Genomic DNA, 17,467 nt, shown 5'->3' with positions numbered 1-17,467 from the left:
TTTCAGTCTATGATGAATATTGCAATTCTGGGGAAATGTCTGAACCTCACTCTGTACCTTTCTACATTACATGGAAATGGTAGGTCCAGTCCCTCACTCTCTATTGAGCTGTGTGAACAATGCATTGGAGTGTCATGGTGCAAGTTACATTATTTGTAAGAACACACATATATATAGATTGGTCTGATAAAAATGATTGTCCTACATTTACTTCCTTTGAAGAACTAGAGATCTAAAATGAAAGCTGAAATCTTGGCAACCAAGATTTGCAGCTTCTATGGAGAAAAAACGTGAATGTTTTCATTGTGGATCTTTGGCAAATAACTCACTCCCTAAATTGGAGCGAACCAAACAGCATGGAGGAAAGAAGGAAAAAAAAGGAAAGAATCAGAATATGGAATCCTATCAGAAAGCAAAATTCAACAATTAAATGCCAGCAAACATTATACCTTTAAAAGATGGCAAGAGGTAAAAACTGGTGGACTGTTTGGAAAGTAATGCACGTGCAATACTCACCATCTGGGCCCAAGAGTGTGCACTTCGTATCAGGCAAGCAGAAATGTATCTGAATTGTCAGTAGTTTGGTTAGTTAAAATATGATTATGTTACATATGCTTCAGGCACTTTGTTGCCTCCAAAAATCATGAGATGTACTTGCAATTTATTGTAATAACTGCATAATTATTTGTGGTCTGAATGGAGTCAGTGTTGAATTTTAACGTGAGGTTTGATAAATCATGTCTAACCATTCCTCCATTTCTTCCATTTAGGACCTGGGGTTAGCACAGAACACTGCCACAAATACGAAAACCCCTGCTCTACTAGGAACCCTGTCTCATCAAATTTACAGGATGATGTGTGCACGAGGCTATGCTCTGAAAGACTTCTCTTCTGTGTTTCAGTTTCTGCGTGAAGAGGAGAATGTTTAAACTTGACCAACATTAAAATGCATCTTGAGAAATAGTTATGAGGGTGTCAGTGAGTGTTCGAATAACTTCAGTTGTCCAACAAAGGAAAAGGACAGGATAATTCTATAACCATAAATCATGGTCCCAGAGAGGCTGTCTAGTTTGATTAGCAACAAGTTGCATAATTGTGCACCCAGAAGTCCCTGATTCAACTGTGTGGAATTAGAAGCATTTTGAAACTGAATTGCAAGCAAGATGACAAAAGAAGTTTTGAGAAATTAGACTGTTACATATTATGTAGGTTCAGTCTTTGTTACAGGTGAAATAGGTAAGGAGGAAAGGAAGTTAACTTTTTTTTGAGTTTCACAACCAATTACTTCACTAAGCATTGATAAATTATGAATTTTCCTGGATAATACATAAGTCAGAGTCTGTTACACAATAATTGCCATATATTAAATTTTCTTTAAATATTTAATTAATATGAGATTGTAAATTGAAATAAAATTCTATTACTTATGTGCTGGACTTAATCATCTGATTTTTTTAAATGTAATTCTGAACTTTAGGCCAATTTATTTTGACATCTCATGGGAGTCTTGTGATCCAGGTTATTATTTATAGGTGAGGAAAGGTGCAAGGATTTCCCCTTGATTCCGCTTTGATTTGATTGATTATTGTCACGTGTATTAGTATACAGAGAAAAACATTGTCTGTTGCGGTCTACACAGACAAAGCATACTGTACAGAGGGAAGGAAAGGAAAGAGTGTAGAATGTAGTGTTACAGTCATACCTAGAGTGTAGAGAAAGATGAACTTGATATGCGATAGGTCCATTCAAAAGGCTGATGGCAGCAGGAAATAAGCCGTTTTTGAGTTGGTACACAATCTCAGACTTTTGTATCTTTTTCCAACGGAAGAGAGTAAGTCCAGGGTGCATGAGGTCCTTGATTATGCTGGCTGCTTTTCCGATGCAGCGGGAACTGTAGACAGTGCCAATGGATGGGAGACTGGTTTGAGTGATGGATTGGGTTTCGTTCACAACCCTTTGTAGTTTATTGCGGATTTGGGCAGAGCAGGAGCCATACCAGAAGGAATGTTTTCTGTAGTGCATCTGTAGAAGTTGGTGAGAATTGTAGCGGACATGCCAAGTTTCCTTAGTCTCCTGAGAAATTAGAGGCGTTGGTGGGCTTTCTTAACGATAGCATCGCCATGGAGAGACCAGGACAGGTTGGTGATCTGGATACCTAAAAACTTGAAGCTCTTGACCATTTCTACTCTGTCCCATTGATGTAGACAGGGGCATGCCCTCCCCTACGCTTCCTGAAGCCGATGGCTATCTCCTTCGTTTTACTGACATTGAGGGAGAAATTATTGTCGTCGCACCAGTTCACCAGATTCTCTACCTCTTTCCTGTACTTAACTTGATTCTAACAGGCTTATTTTATTTACAAGGATGAATGTACTTAACTGCTTATGTGCTGATTGTAAAGAACTCAGTCAGACAGCTTTCTTGAGGTTAAACAAAGAAGAAGTTAATTTTTATTATGTTAAAAACCCACCCAAGTAAAGATATTAAAATATTGAATTAAGTAAACAACATTGGAACACACGTTCAAAATTGCAAGTTATAAAGTAAGTCCAAAGATGTGCAGGTTAGGTGGATCGACCATGCTAAACTGCCTTTTAGTGCCTAAAGATGTATGGGTTGGGTAGATTAGCCATGGTAAATGAGTGGAGTTACGGGAATAGGGAGGGAGATTCTCATTTGGAGAGTTGGTTCAGATTCGATGGGCCGAATGGCTGTCATCTGAACTGTAGGGATTCTAAAGTAGAGAAGGCTAACTTTTGGCCAAATAAAGATTCAAGAAGAAAAGGCAAAAAAAAAATTGTAAGTCCTTGCTGCTGCTGTTAGTAGCTAAGACAATTTTTGAAGATGTAGCCCTTGCTTTTTTCTACTGAAAACATTGCTTTGAAACTTTTTGGTCCACAAGACACTTGATTATCTTGTGTCTGGGCAGACTTTGGCCATTGATATGATCTTGGTAATAACTCCAAACCATCACTTCTGAATGATTCATTCTTCTATGTGCTGAACAAGGAAGAAAAATATCGAAACTCCATTGTCCCTGTAAACTCTTTTGAAGAAAATGGAAAAATCATTAAGGATAATGGGTATCACTGGATATAAATGAAAATGACTTTTTTGTTCTTAGATAATTTGTTCTTACTTCATTTGCTAATATCAGGTTGGACTACGAAGAGACACTAAATAGACTGGTCTGTACTCGTTGGAGTTTAGAAGGATGAGGGGGGATCTTATAGAGACATATAAGATAATGAAAGGGATGGATAGGGTAGAGATAGAGAGATTCTTCCCGCTTAGAAAGGATAGCAGGACTAGAGGACACAGCCTCAAGATGAGGGGGGGGGGAGCAGTTTAGATCGGAGTTGAGGAGGAACTTCTTCACTCAAAGGGTGGTGAATCTCTGGAATTCTCTGCCCGTTGAAGTGGTGGAGGCTACCTCAGTAAATATATTTAAGTCATGGGTAGATAGGTTTTTGACAGACAAGGGAATTAAGGGTTATGGGGAGAAAGCAGGAAAGTGGAACTGATCCACTTCAGATCAGCCATGATCTTATTGAATGGCAGGGCAGGCTCGAAGGGCTAGATGGCCTACTCCTGCTCCTATTTCTTATGTTCTTATATGCATTTGTGTTCATGTCGCCATTTACCTACTCATCTGCATGCTGTTTCTATTTATGAATCAATGGTGAATTAATAAATTACTTGAATTGGGTTCTTAGAAAAAAGTTCCTAGATTGCAAAGTTCTTGTCTTCCTTTCAGACCTACAATATCTCTTTGTAGACCTGACTGAAGATTTCTGATTTACCACAGTACAGAATCAAAGGTTATTTCTCCTCCTAACCACCATGTTGAATGTGTTCACATTTTGTTGGGATGCAATTCCAAGTGCTCCTATCGCTTTGGTAATTTGACAGGGTGACATTACTGATACATAACACATGATCCTGTTCCCATGCCCACATGTCTGTCCTTGGCTTGCTGCAAAGTTCCAGTGAAGTTCAATGCAAACTGGAGGAACAGCATCTCGTCTTCCAGCTGGGAACTTTATAGCCTCCTGGTCTCAACATCACATTCAACAACTTCAGATGGTTAACTCTACCCCATCTCAACCCCTTTGTTTTCGTTTTATTTAATTTTTAACTTCTGTAGTTTTGATTTCTTTATTATCTATCTTTATTTTTATTTTCTTTTTCCCTGCCACTCCTCCCTCTTTTATCCCATTTTTCCTTGCCTCTTCTCCCCCTTTGCTTCCCCTTTCCTCCCTTTTCTCAATTTTTCCCCTCTCCCAACCTTTTTCCCCCATCTCACCCTCCCTCCACATCTTCATCTGTCACAGCTTACCCTCTGATTTCAGTTTCTTTGCTGTTTCGCCTTTCACACCTTCTACTCTCTGGACTGCCATTAGCAACCTTACCCCTTCAAAGTTTATTTATTAGTCACAAGTAAGGCTGACATTAATACTGCAATGAAGTTACTGTGAAATTCCCCTAGTCAGCACACTCCGGTGCTTGTTCAGTTCAATGCACCTAACCAACACATCTTTCAAATTGTGGGAGGAAACTGGAGCACCAAGAGGAAACCCATGCAGACATAGGGAGAACGTGACCCAAGCCAGGAGTGCGAACCTGGGTCCCTGGTGCTGTGAGGCAGCAGTGTTAACCACTGTGCCGCCCTTGTTTTTGTGGCTGACTTCTCTTTTGTTCACCCTAGAGTATAAATATCTCCCACTTTCTATGCCTCTTAGCTTTGACAAAGGGTGATCTGGACTTGAAACGCCAGCTCTTTTCTGTCTTTGAAGATGCTGCCAGACTTGCTGGGATTTTCCATCATTTTCTCTTTTGGTTTCAGATTCCAGCAGCCACAGTAATTTTTTACCTATACACGTGGTCCTTGATAGTTAGTGTCTTCAGGCTTTTTGACAGTGGACTCATGACTGCTGAGACCAATCTTGTCCTCATCCAACTGTTCCACAGACTTCCAGCAGAAGTTACTAGTAGCAATCAGGAACCAAAACAATGCTCTAGTTTTCATTAATATACTGGCCCCCGAGCTGAGGAGTAGTGAAGCCAGTTGATGTGTTCCTATTGCTGCCACAGATCAAATCTGCTAATTTTGTGCAGACTTGCCTTTTAAAGAAATAAATGAGCTTGTGGAGTCAGATACAAAAAAAAATCTTAATATAAACCTTGAGGGTCAACCCTAGTATAATTAATGCTCTTTTTTGTGACATGTATGCAATAAAAGCCAAATGATTGTTTTCGGCATACAAATTCTAATTATTTGTGCACCTACAATGGGTGAATGGGCTGGATTTAAAGCCTTGATCCAGAAGTGAAAGGATAGCGGAGAGTAATTGACTCAATTTCTATATTTTTCTTCTCTAATAGTTCTGGTAATATCAATCGCTTTACATATATAATTGGATAAGATTGTATAACAATTTGATTTAAGAGACAAGAACAATATATATCAAATTCTCAAGTGAATTCATTTGTTGTTTTTAATCTTTTTCTAGTTCTACAAATTGCTTCCTGAAAATAAAATTTGCGTATAGAACAAACATTCCTCTTTCTGTACAGCATAACATGCACATTAAAATCTTACAACCCTTGGCCTGCTAATTATAGAGTTGCATTATCTATTTGACTGCATTTTCAAATTGTAAGCTAAATGTTATTGGAAAACGGAATCCTGGGTCCTGGCCAAATCTGGTATTGACTAGCTGTGGTATCTCCAAATAGCTCATGAAAACAAGCCACTGGTACTTATTTTTAGATTTATAGTTGGGTGTTGATGCATAATGCCAGTCATTCTGTATATTAGTCTTGATATAATTGTGTAAAGTAATTTGGAGTTTGGTGGCCCTTAAAACCTAAGCAAAATGTTTGATTATTGTTTTATTTTGAGGCAGGTTGAAGGTCAATGCATAAAGCTGTTATCAATGGTCAAGTGGAATCTTACAATGGCCAATGGAAGGACCCTCTCTCCTTACACCCCAACCCTAACAAAAGTCTCGATTGCTTGAAGTAGTAAGATTGATGGGCAGCTAGTGTGCAACACCCTCCTATATGAAAGTCGTATTGAGCTTTTTTGGAGCTTGAAAGTGAACAACGATCAAAGGTTAGTTTGGGAGAAACATGTGGCTCGGTTGTGTTTTTTTTAAATTAGGCACAAGCTGAATAACGAGGTAGATACACTGCTGAATAGTTTTTTTTGAGGAAATAATTGATTATTCATGCAAGAAACTTCTTTCTGAACAGTTGGTGCCTAATGATTAACTAACCATCTGTTTCTCTTTACTTCAGTACGGTGCTCAGAAGAAACATTAGTACCAGTCACTTTATATTGTTAACAGACCATAAGCTTCTGTTAAATATAAAATGATGAATCTGTGAAATAGATTGATAAATTTTTGATTGTATTAGTAACTATAATTCCCATTAAGTAGCTTCTACCAGAAATATCAAATAACTCTAAATGTGGAAAATGAGCTCAGATTTGCAAAGAGTAGTTTGATCTGAAAGAATGTCTGTTAGCTGAATGCAGGCTCATAATATTGCAAGTCACATTACGTTAACTGTTTGAATACACAATGCCAAAAATGTTGGGAAAAATTGGGGGCTTTTCGGATACACTCGAGATTGAATTGTGGCTGTTCCTCCAGAAATTATTTTACAAACTCATTGGATGGGATATTTCTCCCTCTCTATGGCAGGCTTTGCGATGGCGGGAGAGAGCACGCCACTTGCTAGCAGCAGGATTTACAGCCCTGCTGTTGTCAACGGGGTTTCTCTCGCCGCTGGGAAACCTGTGGCAGGGATGCACCTTCAGTGGACTGTAAGATCATGCCAGCGTGAACAGCAGCAAGATTTTGGCAATTGACTCTCACGTGGTGGCACAAATGTCATATTGTGAATAATGATATGGTGCTAACGTTCCATTATTATGGAGTAAATCAGACTGCAACTTAGAGTACATGTACACAGTTAAATGCAGAAATCCAGAAGTTGCTATCCAAGTTACTCTGCTACTCCACAAGCTATGTCATAAGAGTACTTTATTAATGTATTCAGCATTGTAATCTGTGTAAAGGGATGAAGCTGCTAGTTACCCACTAAACATAGGCACAAAAGTTTGGACTGGTTCATTCGAGTCCAAGTTTTTTAATGGCATGGCTAGTCATAATTACTAACAAACCTCGCTGGCACTGAATATTAAATTTTACAAATTGAGAGTCCCATTCCTTCAGAACTTAAGTTGCAGATCTTGTAAAAAAAAATATTTTGACTCGTGCTTCCTATCTTTTATCTCCTAACCTAATCTATCTTTCTTAATTGACTTCCTGTACATGTTTATAAATTGAAATTAAATTTTATACTTCCTGGATTTAACACTATGTAAATCAGTGAGGGTACTTAATATAGTTGCTGGAAAATCCTCTCTGTTTCTTAACCTGCTTGCACATGGTACAGATCTCTTGTAAAATGTGCCACACTGGGTGTGACACTTAATGCAGGATTTTCCGGCTGCGCTCACCCCAAGGTCAACAGACCTTTGCATGGTCCGTGTCCTGCCTGCTATGACTCCCATGGCAGGTGGGATGGGAAAATTCAGCAATTCGTGGCCATAAGTTGGTTCTCAAAAATTTGTAAGAAGTCTGTATGTAGCTGCTGGCATACTGAACAACAAACACCTTTCAACACTGCTGGCTACAACATCCAGGCCATAATGTTTTCAACAGATTTGGCATACAATGAACATTTTCAACCCGATTGGATACGTGATGCGTGTTCTTATTTCCATTCTGATGTACATCTACATCTCGCATTAAACATCTATACATTGTCTTATTACTGATTCTCTTGCGTACTGGTACTTAATCCCAACATCGTATATTTGGAAGAAGCGATTAAATTCCTATTTCACTTTGTTTCCCTTTTCTCTGAAAAGCAATGATGGATCTGGCGCTAAAGTTTCATAATTATAAGCAACCTCTCGGTACCTTACACAAGTGATCATTATTCATGTGTGAGCCTGGATGGTGAGTATTGTGAGGCTGTTTGACATCACAGCTCAATCCAGCCCTCGCCTCACCTGATGTATATACACATGTACACACACATCCCTGCACACACAATAAATCACTTAGACTGCAAAAATTCTGACTGAGTTCCCAAACTCTTGGATCATGCTGGATCATTGAAACATTCCATTTGAGATCAATTATTTCAGCACAGGTAAGCAGTTGATTTGTGATCTTTCTGATCAATGTGCCTGGCTTACAGTGCCATCAATATGTCCAGTTTGAATTTTGAGGAAACCATTCTGCTAACCTAGCTCGTTGTTTGGTTTTGTTTTTGGGAACATGCCAAAACTATTAAAAGCTAGAATGTAGTGCATTACAGACACTTGATAATTTCCTGTTTAAAACACCTTTGAAATATTTTCGCATCTCATTACACTGTCTTGCTCAACTGTTATCCCAGCTTATTAGTTCTACGATTTTTTTTCTGCATCAGATATAGAACAGATTCTACTAGAAGAAATGGAACAGAAGTCTGTCAGAGTCACATGCAATACTCAATATTTTCTGGGCTGCTTGCAGTGAGACACGGGCCCGTTATGACAGTGGGTGCTGTGTTGGGGGAAGGGCACTATTTCCAAGGGAAAAAGAGAAACACTTAACTGCCCAGAGACATTTTGGATGGTTCCTGCAGGACAATATTTTCATTGCGTTGCAGGCAGTTCCATAAATCATCTTCATTTCTGAAATATATCTCTGCATGTAATATGGGTGAAACAGCTATTTCTTAACATTGCTTTTTATTGTGAACATAAAGTAATAAACAAAATGTATTGTTTTTACTATCTGCATCTTTGCTTTTTATACCGGATATCCCTGCAATAGTTTTTGGTGTTCTTTTTGTAGGGTTAAACACTTCAGATTCAGAACTTTTCTTCACAGCCTCTCTCTAAACCAAAATATCGATAACGTATTTCCACAATCTGCTATTTTATGAGCTGTGGTTACTATTTTGTATCATTCTTCTTGGTGGTAACATTTAACATTTGTTTATTTTATGGCTAAAAACAAGCTCATTGCCATTACACCCAAAACCCTGAAAATAGTTTCCACAGTAGGTGAGAGGGGAGACACATTCCATGAATCAACAATGCTGTTATTCTTACATCATGAGAGGTAGTACATGCAGGTGCACATGGGGAGAGGCACCCTCTAGTTTAGAGTTATATCTCCTAATGGTAATGTGGCTGCGAATGGCTTCAGACAAATACCTCTTGGAAACTAAATTAAGTTGCATTTATGATATAAGCAAGCCAATGACCATAATTAAGTTTATAATTTTTAAAAGAAAATTCTTATTTCTGATGACAGTGTTAAATACTGGAAGATTCTCTGCAAAGGTATAGATTTTCAGCTTAAAAGGTGAACGGTGCCCGATTTTATGTTGTCTACACCTTTCCCATTTATCCTTCTGGTTTTTCTGACCTCTCGTTTCCCCATCTGCCAGTACCATGTCTCTGGCAGAAGGGTAGCTGCTGGCAGGAGGGGATTCAGCCACCTCCCTGCCTCCACCCTGATTAAAACCATGATGGAAAGGCTTGTGCACAGTAAAACATCTCACTATACAGTTTACGGTCCAACAGGTTTATTTGGAATCACGAGCTTTTGGACTGCTGCTCCTTCATCAGGTGAGCACTCTGAAAGTTTGTGATTCCAAATAAACTTGTTGGACTTTAATCTGGTGTAGTGAGACCTCTTACTGTGCCCACCCCAGACCAATGTCGGCATTTCCACACAAAAGGCTTGTGGACAGCCCTGCTGTGCTGCCACTATTGAGATCTTTCACCCAAGGACCTCATTCTGCCACTGCTGCTTTTAACCAGGTGGTGGGCTCGCCATGCAGGGACTGCGAAAGCAAACCTGTGTGGGGTTGCATGCATGTTCCTGTGGGGCATTCCCCTCGTTCGAAGGTGCATAGAGCCTGATTGATGGACTTGACATCAGGAAGGGGACTGCCTCTTCAAAACCACCCTCTACCCTTGCTGACAATCCCTTCCGTCCATCACTCACCTGTGCCCTGGAATCTCGCAACAATACTAGGACTTGGGTGGGGGTCATACCAGCAGCAGCACCACTCCCCCAGTGGTGCCACCTTTCAATAGAGTTGTGCGTTTCTGATTGGCTGGCAGCTCTCAGCAGCTGAGAATTCCACCCAGAGATGGCAAGGAATTCCGGCCACTGTGCAGTTAAGATCCTGATTGTTCCCTCTGATGCTCAGAGTCTCTGGGACGCACTCCATTCAGCTTGCCCAAACAATGGGTGGGAATAGCCCCCATTTCTGTACTAATACTGACTTCTTTCAATTCCTCCCTCTCACTACACCCTGTATTCCCCAACATTTGTGATATGTTAGGTGAATAACGTGTGAGTCAAAACGCAGGGCACAGAGTTTTGAATTATATTTACTGAGCATGTCGGATGGTCGATTGGCCAGGGGAATATTGAAATAATTGAGTTTGGAGCTAACAAAATTATGGATTAGAATTTCAGCAGGCAAATGGGCAGAAGCAGGCTTGATATTACCGAGGTGATGGAGTGGCATAGATTGAATGCTTAGAAATGCTCAAAGTTGAGGTTGTAAATTGTCATTTTCAGCCTCAGATGGTGGCTATGGAGGCAATGGAATCAGTGTCTAGGGAACAGAATTTGTAGCAGAGAGCTAACAATGATGACTGTCTTTCCAATGCAAACAGAAAATGCTATTGCGTAATCAAATTTAATCATTTTCTGATAAGCCATTTTTAGGCTTCTTTTGAGCAGTCAATTTCATCTCCTGTTGTAAATGCTTAAGATGGCAAAAAAAACAACGTAGTAACTGAAAGGGTTTTCAAAAGATATTTGCAGTGATGTATTTGGTTCATCTTTTATTCATTGATTGTGCTGATTGCTAATGCTCGATTTGTTTTCATACATCCTAAGCAGTTTCTCATAGTTTTCTATCCAGTTTCTTTGCTTCGGATTTCTCTGTTCCTTAATTCAGGTCATGCATGACATGTTGCTGCTCTTTGAATACAAACTTCGACACAATGCCACAATGAAAATTATAGAGGAGAAAGTAACAGCTAAACTACGTGCTCTGTTCCCCAGTTGATGTCACCTGATGTGTTTCAGTTTTAAAGTGGTTTTCCCCAGCTTTGTCCCCTCTTAAAGGAACAAACTCTTGCTTGGGTTTGGTTCCACAAATACCAACAGGAGTTTGTGAAGTGGTGAATTAATCTACTTTGAAGATTCTTTGGCTCCTTACTTAGAATAGAATCATAGAATTATGCAGTGCAGGAAGAGGCCATTTGGCCCATTAAGTCTGCACTAACCACAATCCACCCAGGCCTTACCCCATTAATCCCATGCATTTACCTTTGCTAGTCCCCCTGATACTAAAGAGCAATTTAGCATGGCCAATCCACTGAGTCTGCACATCTTTAGACTGTGGGAAGAAACTGGAGCATCCAGAGGGAAACCATGCAGACAGAGGGAGAACGTGCAAGCTCCACACAGACAGCGTCCAAGCCATGAATCAAACCTGGGTCTCTGGCACTGTGAGGCAGCAGTGCTACACCACATTCTCGTCTCCATTTGAAAGGATGTGCAGCAATCGTCCAAATTTCAGATGTGCGCTTCTGTCAATTGAAGAACCTGATGTCAGAAAATAACACCTTATGACAACGTACCAATGAGGTGAATTTTATCTGTGAACTGAATGCATATGTGCAGCTTCAAAGTGTGTTCACAAATCAATCCTTTTGAGAAAACAGAGTAAAGTAAACCATGAAGTATCATTAATTTGCTTGAATATAAATTTAATACAAGTTATGGATTGCCTTTTTGGTCAACAGATGAACAGGCATTTAATGTTTTTCATAAAACTAATTGAATAAACCATCAAAAATATGAGGAGGTTTGTTTATAGACTTTTTTTTAAAAAGGAATTGCAACACGGAATATCTGGTTTGTAACAAAGAAATATCCCAAGTAAGTGCAAAATTAATTCTGATAATTGAAAGGCTGAGTAAGTGCTGGGCTGCTGTAATGTTCATGAGAAGATTTTAAACTATATGTATAACCAACGGCATGCTTTGTTCACAGTTAAGTTGAATGCACAGGCAGGATGCTGGTAGGCATCAGTGAAAATAATTGGTCTGCAACTTCAGAAACATAGTGCTCTATTAAAGGGCATTCTATCTTTTTTTACTCTCAAATATTTTAATTGCTAGTAATTCACAGACATTTTGAAATTTCAATTTTATAGGTTCAGGAGATGAGGAAATTGCATTCAAAGTAATGGCAAAGCCAGTGGAGTGGCCATGCTGCCCAACTGGAGCTGATGCTCAGAAAACGAACTGTTTTTGAGTTTGGGCCTCTTTGAATGCTGTCGCTGAGCTGCACAGTCAGCCTATTTATACCTCAAAACTGCAATTCAAATCCTTCGCCTAGCATAGGACCCCAGTTTCATCCAGACTCTGAAACTAAAAATGCTGGAAAATCTCAACAGGTCTGACAGCACCTATGGCGAGACAACAGAGCTAATGCCACATTCTGGCAAAGGGTCATCCGGACTTAAAGTTCTTTCTGTTCTCTCACAAAGTCCAGTAACTATTATCGTCACGATTGTAAAGGCTTATGGATCACCTCTGATGATATTCCATTTCCTTCATGAACTTCTAATACATTAAAGTTGTCTTAAGCTGAAGACCTGTTGACATGTTTACAGGCCTGTTTGAAAATTGTATAAATTGGGTTTTGACCATTGCTAATGCAGACCTGGCATCCACCTGTCTTTCTGATCTTCAACTGTTGCAATGTCCTTCTTACAGACAAGATTTGGGCAATCGGAAGTGACCCTGATTGATTATGTTCACTCAGGCACTAATATATCCTTCAAGGAGATGGCTGCCATTTATTGTGGCTGTTAGTACATTTCTAAATATTTTTGAACAAGGTGCTTATCGTTTAATGGTATAATCCTAGGTTTGCAAACACCATTAATCTCAGCTAGGAAGTTTATTCTTCTTCAGTGAAATTCTGAACATCTCCAAATTTCCATGTTATCTTGGTGCCAGACCAAAATCTGAAACAAAAACCGCAATTGCTGGAAAATCTCAGCGGGTCTGATAGTATCTGTGGAGAGAGAACAGAACTAATGCCACATTCTGACAAAGGGTCATCCAGACTCAAAATGTTCTCTCACAAAGTCCAGTACCAATTATCATCATGATCATGAAGACTTATGCCAGATCACCTCTAATAACACTTTATTTAGAACATAGAACAATACAGCACAGTAGAGGACCTTTGGCCCTTGATGTTGTGCTGAGCTATGTCCAAACCCAAGATCAAATTATCCCACTCCCTATCGTTCTGGTGTGCTCCATGTGCCTACCCAATAACTGCTTGAAAGTTCCTAAAGTGTCAGACTCCACTATCACAGCAGGCAGTGCATTCCACACCCTAACCATCCTCTGAGTAAAGAATCTACCTCGGACATCCCTCCTATATCTCCCACCATAAACCTTATAGTTATGCCCCCTACTAACAGCTACATCCACCCAAGGAAATAGTCTCTGCACGCTCACTCTATCTATCCCCCTCATCATCTTATAAACCTGTATCAAGTCACCTCTCATCCTCCTCTGCTCTCCTCTCCTCTGCTCTGAAGAGAAAAGCCCCAGCTCCCTCAACCTTTCCTCATAAGACCTACCATCCAAACCAGGCAGCATCCTGGTAAATCTCCTCTGCACTCTCTCCAATGCTTCCACATCCTTCTTACAATGAGGTGACCAGAACTACACACAATATTCCAAATGTGGTCTCACCAAGGTCCGGTATAGTTGTAGCATAACCCCACAGCTCTTAAACTCAAACTCCCTGTTAATAAATGCTAACACACTATAAGCCTTCTTATGGCTCAATCTATTTCGTCCATGAACTCATAATACAGTGTCATGCAGAGCAGCATCCGCATACCAAACTTGCACTGATGTTTATGCAATCATACAATTCTACATAGAACCTACCGTTTGGCCCATCGAGCCTGCACTGATAACAATCCCACCCAGGTCCTATCCCTGCAATCCCACATATTTACCCTCCTAATCCTCATGACACTAAGGGTAAATTTAGTATAGCTAATCAACCTAACCTGCACATCTTTGGACTGTGATAGGAGCACCCAGAGAAAACCCATGCAGACATGGGAAGAATGTGTAAACTCCACACAGACAGTGACCCAAGGCTGGAATTGAACCACGCCTCTGGAGCTGTGAGGCAACAATGTTTGCCACCATGCCGCCCTATTTAGCACTCAGTCGGCCCATTTAGTAAGAGGAACTGGAACAGCAGAGAATAGCAGTGTGTCTAGTGGAAACTGCAGTCATACAAGTGTACAGCGGCACTATACCATGGTATAGTGCTGCTTCTGATTCTGGCAGCTGCTCCTACACTAAGCCTGTAAGAGTACAAAAAGGCAGGAATGCTACCAGTTGAGCCAAGATGACACCTAATTAGTGTCCCAGATTATGCTGTCATTGGGAAAAATTCTGACCATTTTTAATTATGAATATAAAGTAGAATTTATAGAAATTTGCAAAACTATAGACTAAATGTGATCTTTCTTTATGAGGTCAAAATCTTCCTTCCACAAGGCTTTTTTTTTTGTAAAGCTTTTTCCTTTCTGATTGAACTAGTGCCTTTCCTTAGGTTCCATCTGCAGCTGCTCACCATTAGGGAGCTGGGATATTAACTCTCCCCCAACTATGTCCTCCTATGTGCCATGTTTCCCACTCCTATAGGCCCCATTAAATTCTGCCCCCTGAGTTTCCACATGTATGCTGATGATGCACAGCTCCACCTCTCTCAACTCCTCTGCTGTCTCGAAGTTATCAGACTGCACTTCTGACATCCACTTAAATCGAAAAGACAAAGGCCATTGTTTTTTCTCCTTGCCCCAAGCTTTGCTCCCTTGCTGCATGCCTCTGCCCTGCCCTTGACAACAAACTGAGACTAAACCCAGACTGTTCGCAGCTTTGGTGTCATACCACCTTGAGATGAACTTCTGGCCACGCGTCCATGCCATCACTAAGTCTGCTATTTCCACTTCTGCAGCTGATTTTGACCTTGTGTCAGCTCATTACTTACTGAAACACTCAGTCATGTCTTTGTTGTCCCTAGATGTGACTATTGTAATGCATACTTGCCTGGCCCACCACATTCTAACCTTCATAAACTTGATGTTATCCAGAACTCTTCTGCTTGTGTCCTTTCTCACAAGTCCTATTCACTTATCATCGCTGAACTTGATGGCCTACATTGGTTCTTGGCTAAGTGATGCAAATGCCTTTGACTGCATGCACACTGCCTTGCCTGCCCCTCATATTAACTTTGCTACATACCTGCTACATGAACCAAAATGGATCCTCCTTCCTCCAGCTGGTCTGTGATCACAGGCAGGGTACTATGCTTGTCAATGCCTGGTATCTTGGCAGTAGTCCAGCTATTTTTAGCCACCATGATTAGAGGTGGGACAAGGACTATTTACTGATAGTATAGCTCAAGACACCAGTTCACAATCTACCCATGTATATACAGCGCACATAAAGCGAGAGCCTCGCTGTCACAAAGTCTTGATACAGCAGAGCAAAGGGACAACCATGATAATAATATAAGAAATAGGAGCAGGAGTAGGTCATCTAGCCCCTCAAGCCTGCCCCACCATTCAATAAGATCATGGCTGATCTTATAGTGGTTCAGTTCCACTAACCCGCCTGATCCCCATAACCCTTAATTCCCTTATTGATTAGAAATCTATCTACCTATAACAAATATATTCAACGAGGTAGCCTCCACTGCTTCAATGGGCAGAGAATTCCAGAGATTCACTACCATCTGAGAGAAGTTCCTCCTCAACTCTGTTCTAAACTGACTTCCCCTTATTTTGAGGCTGTGCCCTCTAGTTCTTGTTTCCTTTCTAAGTGGAAAGAATCTCTCTGCATCTACCCTATCTAGCCCCTTCATTATTTTATGTCTCTATAAGATCACCCCTCAGCCTTCTAAACTCCAGCGAGTATAGGCCCAGTCTACTCAATCTCTCCTCATAAGCTAACCCCCTCATCTCTGGTATCAACCTGGTGAACCTTCTCTGTACTCCCTCCGTGGCCAATATACCCTTTTGCAAGTAAGAGGACCAAAATTGCAGACAGTACTCCAGTTGCGGCCTCACCAGTGCCCTGTACAATTGCAGCAAGACCTCCCTGCTTTTATATTCTATCCCCCTCGCTATAAAGGCCAACATTCCATTTGCCTTCTTGATCACCTGCTGCACCTGCAAACTGAGTTTTTGCGATTTATGTACAAGGACTCCCAGGTCCCTCTGCACAGTAGCATTTTGTAATTTATCACCATTTAAATAATAGTCCATTTTACTATTATTCCTTCCAAAGTGCATAACCTCATGCTTGCCAACATTATACTCCATCTGCCAGATCCTCACCCACTCACTCAGTCTATCCAAATCTCTCTGCAGACTTTCCACGTCCTCCACGCAATTCACTTTCCCACTTGTCTTTGTGTCATCAGCAAACTTTGTTATCCTACACTTGGTTCCCTCCTCCAGATTGTCTATGTATATGGTGAACAGTTGAGACCCCTGCGGCACGCCACTTGTCACCAACTGCCAACCAGAAAAGCACCCATTTATTCCAACTCTCTGCTTCCTGTTAGATAGCCAATCCGCAATCCACACTAACACTTTACCCCCAACTCCGTGTACCTTAATCTTCTACAGCAACCTTTTGTAAGGCACCTTATCGAACGTCTTCTGGAAATCTAAAAACACCACATCCACCGGTTCCCCTCTGTCTACTGACTGGTCACATCCTCATGGAAATCGATAAATTAGTTAAACACGACTTCCCCTTCACAAATCCATGCTGCGTCTACTTGATCGAACCATTCTTTTCCAGGTGTCCTGCTATTTCTTCTTTAATGATGGATTCCAGCATTTTCCCAACTACGGACGTTAAGCTAACCGGCCTGTAGTTACCCGCCTTTTGTCTACCTCCCTTTTTAAACAGTGGAGTCACATTAGCTGTTTTCCAATCAGCCGGCACTTCCCCAGAGTCCAGTGAATTTTGATCAATTACTACTATCGCATCTGCTATTACTTCTGCCATTTCTTTCAGTATCCTGGGATGCATTCCATCTGGGCCTGGGGACTTGTCTACCTTTAGTCCCATTAGTCTACCAAGCACTACCTCTTTAGTAATAGTAATCGTTTTAAGGTCCTCATCCCCTACAGTTCCACGACCGTTAATGTTCAGTATGCTATTTGTGTCCTCTACCGTGAAGACTGACACAAAAAACTTGTTTAAAGCCTCGGCCATTTCCTCGTTTCC

The 17,467-nt window shown here is 40.7% G+C and overlaps 1 protein-coding gene across 2 annotated transcripts in view; it reads left to right on the top strand.

The window, feature by feature from the left end:
• Positions 1-8,851, top strand: part of hibadhb (3-hydroxyisobutyrate dehydrogenase b) — a 142,393-nt gene extending 133,542 nt beyond the window's left edge. The window contains exons 8-9 of one of the 2 annotated variants that reach the window (XR_013888859.1): positions 771-6,118; positions 8,518-8,851. Coding sequence is in view for 1 of the 2 variants with exons in the window: in XM_080205867.1 (XP_080061993.1) it covers positions 771-929 (159 nt within the window). In the remaining variant the exon portion in view is untranslated. Of the gene's footprint in view, positions 1-770; positions 6,660-8,517 lie in introns of those variants that run through there. The other variant, XM_080205867.1, reaches the window with a different exon arrangement.
• The last annotated feature ends 8,616 nt before the right edge of the window (positions 8,852-17,467 follow it).

This window comes from Carcharhinus amblyrhynchos, chromosome 2, assembly GCF_965287045.1.
Source record: "Carcharhinus amblyrhynchos chromosome 2, sCarAmb.v2.hapA, whole genome shotgun sequence".
Taxonomy (NCBI): Eukaryota; Metazoa; Chordata; class Chondrichthyes; order Carcharhiniformes; family Carcharhinidae; genus Carcharhinus; species Carcharhinus amblyrhynchos.
The sequence above is the reverse complement of the archived record's forward strand: the minus strand, read 5'-3'. Positions and strand labels throughout refer to the sequence as shown.